The sequence below is a fragment of the Sardina pilchardus genome, chromosome 11 (assembly GCF_963854185.1).
Source record: "Sardina pilchardus chromosome 11, fSarPil1.1, whole genome shotgun sequence".
Lineage (NCBI taxonomy): Eukaryota > Metazoa > Chordata > Actinopteri > Clupeiformes > Clupeidae > Sardina > Sardina pilchardus.
This window is the reverse complement of record NC_085004.1, coordinates 20,510,874-20,517,231: the sequence shown is the minus strand read 5'-3', so window position 1 is coordinate 20,517,231 and position 6,358 is coordinate 20,510,874. Positions and strand designations below refer to the sequence as shown.

At 43.1% G+C, this 6,358-nt stretch overlaps 1 protein-coding gene across 2 annotated transcripts in view; it reads left to right on the top strand.

The window, feature by feature from the left end:
* Window positions 1-2,053: 2,053 nt before the first annotated feature.
* The window catches only part of glg1b (golgi glycoprotein 1b), a 43,311-nt gene continuing 39,006 nt past the window's right edge, over window positions 2,054-6,358 (top strand). For both annotated transcript variants that reach the window (XM_062548706.1, XM_062548705.1), the window contains exon 1: window positions 2,054-2,354. In XM_062548706.1, coding sequence (XP_062404690.1) covers window positions 2,055-2,354 — 300 coding nt within the window. In that variant the 5' untranslated portion in view covers window position 2,054. The remainder of the gene's footprint in view (window positions 2,355-6,358) is intronic.

The window sequence follows — 6,358 nt, the reverse complement described above, 5'->3', positions numbered from 1 at the left end:
ATGGATACAATACAAATCACTTCTACTGGGTCTTTCACATACTATTATATATGACTAGAAACAAAAATGGTCACTGAACGCCAGAGAACCCATAAATTCACACCTTCACAAAACAAACATGACTGCCCTTTGTGCCTGAACAGGCACTTCCTAGGGTGAGAAAACCAGTTAATAATTAAAAAGAAAATTCAAACAAAAAAAACTGCTGTTATAGCAGATGAGTGATTGTGTTACATTGAAAACAGAGGCCAAATGTCCCTGAAAAATGAAGGGCCTTCTCTCCTCTAGCCCACTAAACCGATAATACAGGTGAGAAGATGGTATCGCTTCATTGGCATTGAAACAATAACACTACATAGAGATCCTGAAAATTAGTCATGACTGTCTCGCCCACTGCAGTCTATTAGCCTATTCAATTACACTGTTTTGTATGACTAAAGTATTAAGCAAAAAAGTAAAAAATCACCGCTCATCCGTGTGAGGTGCTGGATTAAGAGTAAACTTGATATTTTACAGAAGAATCCGCACACTTCAAGTCTTCGTGCAAAATGTTTCTGCCTGATGAAGGTCTAACGACCGAAAGCTTGCAACACTCAGTAAAGTTTAAAAAAAAAATGGCACAAAGACTTGAAGTGTGCGGATTCTTCCTTAAAATGACTAAACAATTTAAATGATCGATTTAGGTTAAGAGCTTAATTGATAAATACATCTGAATGGAACCATTCAGTGGCCTGCACTTCACGGCCTGTGTAGGAAGTCCTGGCTCAGGTCAAAGGTTAAACATCTGTGATGCCTCCAGAAGATGGCATGAACTCCAAAAATACCTGTTAAATTACTGCAGTTAAAATATAGGACAATTTGTTTTATATATATATATATATATATATATATATATATATATATATTTTGCTGTTGGCATGAGTGCTGGTGTTTGACAGAGTGAGGAATATTGCCTCCAAAACAGCAATGTCTATGCATGCTCTTCGTCCACTCGATCCCCATTCAAAAGCAGGTTCATGTCCTCCGTAGCCTACGTTTTTTTAGATGACACGAATCACACAATTGGCTGCCCAGTAGGTCACAGTGAAATGCTTAATTGGCTAATCCACTGCCTGATTTCACTAAATCCTTGTGGCACCATTGCACTGGAAAGCTGCCAGAGTGACCCCCTAAACTGTGATAATTGCTGTCAGAAATGCTGCAGGGGCGAGGCCAACAGCAAAGCAAGTCATAGTGACATAAACAGTAGCCTACACGCGGTCACTAAAAGATGTGCTGTAGATAAGTTCACGCAAAACTGCTTACAAATAGCCTAGGCTTTTGTTCTGTCTTTCACACTCACATGACGCACGAGCGCGCGCGCGCTCTCTCAAACATCAGGCTATTTCATAGTTGACAGATCGGGCAGATCACTCTCACAACCTAGCCTACATCCTGAGATTGTTTGACCATCAAGATTGACCATGAAGATCTTTAAGTTTAGGCCTAGGCTTATTATTAGAGCAGTTGGGATGTGATCAATCTGGCATGGCCTAGTAAAACGACAAAAATATCAAGGTTAAGTGATAGGAATTGCGAATAATGAATAGCATCAAAATATAGGGCCTAATTAAGAAATATTTGAATTCCCAAAATGTAATCATTTCAAAATAAACCGGTAACGTACTTTCTAATGCAGTCAGTACATTTGGAATGAAATGCAACGATTTTGTAAGGGGGCGGTATTGTCATAGCCTACAAAGTTTTCGATGACCGCTCATGAACATTTACCACGTAGGCTACATAGTCTAAAGGATGAGACTGGGTTGACTACATTAGAAAATAGGCAAATTTATCTCTGAAGGCTGATGGCATGTCAAGCATGATTGTCTTCGTATGTTATCTTAAAACACGGATAACCTATAAAAGATCATTCCTTCCTCTTCCACAGATTACGACCGGTCTGAAACCGCTAGACGACTATAACCTAGAGTGCCCACAAGGCGCACGCAGGCGTTTAAACAGGAGTGGCGTACCGCTGCTGCACAGTTCTGTCTGTAACAATTTACCCGAAGATGGCGGCGTGTAGACGTGTGCAGCTGCTCTTGCTATTGATGTCCGTGTTGTTTTCTGTGTGTTCCGTTCAAGGACTTAAACCTCCGAGCAATGGCATGGGAAACGGAGATAGTCTTCAAAGCTTACCACTCAAAAGTGCAAATGTTCCTCCTGCTGCAGTGGCCTCACAGGTTCGCAGGAGCACCAGTTGGAAGCTGGCCGATGAAGAGGCCTGCCGGGAGGACGTTACCCGGCTTTGTCCGAAAAAACACTGGCCCAATAATTTAGCTGTATTGGAGTGTCTACAGGATAGGAAAGAGGTAAGAAAGAATTGCTTTACATGCTACGTGTCTTTGAAAAATAATGGGTGTGCCAACAGTCATCGTGGATGACAGGAAATAACTAGCTAGCTAAGTTAATATTGGCGAACGTAGTAGCAAGCGGATCGCTTACTCGCTAAGTCAAGAAGCTAACTAGCGAGCTAGCTTACTGGCTTGATAACTTAGCGAATTGAAACAAATGTATTGCTTTGGGTTTCTTAACACAGTATTTCGTTGCCAGGTACCATAGAGCTTCTTTCTTAAGTTTAGGTTTCTTAACACATGTACATGTCACCCAAGAACTTGTCAGCACGGTGCTGCCTCGGTTAACTTGGGAAGCTTGGTTAACTTGATGCGACAACGAAGTAGCCTCAGGTAAACACGAATTGTTCAACTAGACACCATGTAGCAACGTTATTGGGAGCTTTTGCTTTACGTGTCATCTTCAGGTTGTAAAGTATGATGGAAATGGTAACGTTAGTTTTGTTCATGCTGCTGTAACACTTAGTTTAGGTTGTTGTAACCTTAACTGACATTAGGCTACGACAACGTTACCATTACAATGAACCTGCTGCAACTTCAGTCAACGTTAACATTACTCAACGTTGAAGGTGTTAACACCAAAACATTGAAGTGAATATTTTGCGTTGTTGCTTGCAGGCTTTCCGAAATCTGGTTGGCGAACGTTTGTAAATTAAGAATGATTTGAATGTTGTGGATTGTGTGATCGCAAATGGGTTGATCATCATTTCTCATTGCCAGATTTGTACCAGTCTGGTCCATGACGTTTTTTGTTCATGTTCAGGTTGTGCCGTTAACTTGCAGCTGATAGTGTAGCGTAGCCTTCTCCTTGTTTATAAACCAGCTAAAAATCAGAAGGCAGATTTTAGTCGGGCTTAGCTGGTTTTAAATCTTCAAAGATGACGCGAAAACACATCTTACGATATAGCTGTTCTATCAGCCCAATCAGCCTGGCCTGGTTTGGTGTATGGGCATTCTAGATTGACAATAGACATTGGTGTCAACCTCTCAAGACTGCTGCTATTTATTTTTTGTTTATGGCATCAAATAAGTGGTGTTTATTAGGTGACTGTTAAGGGCTTCCTTGGAAAGCATCGTGACTGGTGTACTCTGATTTTCTTTGAGGGTTCTCCTGTTTACTGTAGGCTACCATTTAGACTGGCATATTTTCCCTATTGTTGCCTAGATAAGATAAAGGATCATGCAGACTTCTTAGCTGTCATTCTCTGACGTTTTTAGTTCTGTTTTTGCAATTGCCCAGTGCCATTTGATAATATGGTATATTGACCCAGCATAGCCAATTTGGTATATGTGCCCAGCAAAGCCCAAAGTAATTTAAAGTAGCCTAATTTAAATGTTGGCGATCGGTCTTGTTGACATCTTGCTTGTGATGGCTCTCTGAAAGACAGCCTTGTACTATATGGGCAGTTTGTTTGTAGTAATAAAGGAAGTATTGTACTGAAGGAGGCATTTTGGTTGACTTGTTGCCACGGCATCCCAGCTCCATCTCATACTGTACATGGCAAGTTGGTTTAGCTGTTCCATAATGGAAGCACTCTTTGTAGGACTTACATTTCTCAAACATGCTCAGAAGATTCCTTTAGGTCTCCCTCTTAGCATGGTGATACCCAGAAGTTACAGTAGCCTGTATACAGTACTATTTTGAAGCTACTTCTTTCCCTTGCTTACTGTCTTACCGGTTTCTTTGTTTTTAGTAGTTCCCTAGCACATTATGACTATTTTGACACGATGATTCCTTCTCTCTTTTTTTTTTTTGCTGATGAAGGAATTTCCTTCAATTTTATGTTATAAATTGATCCAGCGTAAATAGAGTTCTGTTGGTTTGGTTGTGGTTAGAATGGTTTACCATTGAGATTTGAAATGCATAATTAAAGAATTGGTTATGGAATGTGCGAAACTGAAGGATTTATAGCACACACACACACACACATACACACACACACACACACACACACACAACTCCTTGACTGAAGTTCTTGTCTAGGCACATTATTGCATGCATTTTCATAATACATGCATAAGGGCAAAGTTTCGTCTCCCATGTGGAACAAATTCAAGTCTTGGTTAGGACAGCATTTTGGCATTTTGAGAGAGCCCGGATTGTCAAATGTTCCTAAAAGATGTGATGTTACTGCTGAAACATGGGTTGCTGGTTGGGGTCTGATTAGCCCCTCCACGCTGCCTGGCCTCCCTGTCATAAGGTCAACTCACGTGGCCCACAGGCCGCTTGGGTCTACGCAATGGCCGTACACTGCATCCCTCTGTTGAGTTGGCTTTGTAATGCCACGGCGTACGTCTCTCATTACAAGAAGGGAGCTCCTCTCCCCAGGCCGCTTATTTCATGCACCTTTGGGACAATTCAGACAGCTCTGTCAGAAAAGAGGCCTATTATGTGCACTGATAAGCCTCATGACCCATTTAGTAAGTCCAGCCTCTCGCCTCTTTCCTTCTCTCCCTCTCTTGTCTGTGATGCAGTTGTTGGATGTACTCTTTTCATCTCTCCGAAATTGCCCCTCATGATACCCGTGTCTGTGTCTCTTGTCTTGTATTGAGAGTGTTAAGAGGGCTGCCAGATGAGGTGTGTGTGGAGTCTCTGGTTAGTGGGTCTGTCATGTTCACATGGTGGAGAGCACTGTTCTCTGCGCTGTGCTGAGTTAATTTCAAACAGATCTGCAGGGAGGGAGTGCAGCGCACCCATCATGTCACAAAGGGATTTGATTGGCTCTTACTGGTAAGCACATCCTTCTTGTGTGATTGTATGGTGGTGACTTTTTTTGGAGAATTGAAATTTTTTTTCTCCTTTTTTTTGTGAGTGTACGTGGATTTGAAGGGTTGGCCGAAAAAGGCCTTTCCACCACCTTCCAATCTTCTCTCTATTGAGTGTTGCTTAGTTCCCCCCCCCCCCCCCCTTGCACATTTTTTGATGACTGGTGAAGACTGAAAGATACGCATGGTTAAGTTTCAGTAGGTCTCTCTGTCTCTTCCCCCCCCCCCCAGCAAGTCCTCGCTTTTAATTATTACGCCACTGCCTTTGGAAGTTAGCCATTTATTTAAATTGGGAGGGACTCTTGTGATTTGGGCTTTGAGGAAAGCTCTAATGATTAGAATAATTACTTTAGCACAACTCTGGAACAGCTGTGGCCTTCTGAAGAGGGAAATGGCATCTATAAATCTCTCTGTTTCTCTCTCTCTCTCTCTCTCTCTCTCTCCCTCTCTCTCTCCATCTCTCCCTCCCTCTGCCCCTCCAGGCAAGAGCCTGTAGATTGGCCACTCTCTGGCCATGGATAGCAGAGGGAGACGGGCAGCTTGAGACGCAGCTGTGCTGTGTCAGTGTCTGGCAGCAGGGCACTCCTCTCCATCTTTCCATTTGCATTTTGAGCAGGTGCCCTCAATGGACTAGTAGTTGTCTCAGGGTTGTCGTCACCCAGATGAAGACCGTGACGGATGTATTGCTGTCACGATTGTGTGTGTGTGTGTGTGTGTGTGTGAGTAAGTGGGAGAAAGGGAAATATTCATGAGGGGAAGAAATAGAAGGATTTGCTGAGTTTATCAGCCACATCTGTTTATTGTATGCTGTGTGTACCTCTCCATTGTGTCTGAATGACAGGTCTGTGTGTGTACTCGCGCCTGTAAATGTGTTTGATAAGCTGCAGGCCCAGAAATTGGTCACAGATGGAACCAAGCGACCCAATCCCAGCCATAAGAGTGTTTCTTTGTGACCCCCCCCCTTTTTTTTTTTTCCTGACAGCAGGTTGCTCTCGATCAGAAAAGAGGGCCTGTTGTTGTTATCACCTGGCGTACCTCCGTAATCCTTTTACCCTGGGCTCATCGCCTTGCCTGCAGGAACACGTTTCCAAGAGCAGTACGGAACGGAACGGGGTGAAGCAGCTTCACTTAGAGCTCGCTGCTGTGGGCCAAACCCTGGCTCTTGAGTTCCTGTAATGGGGCCTGTGCTCGTGGCA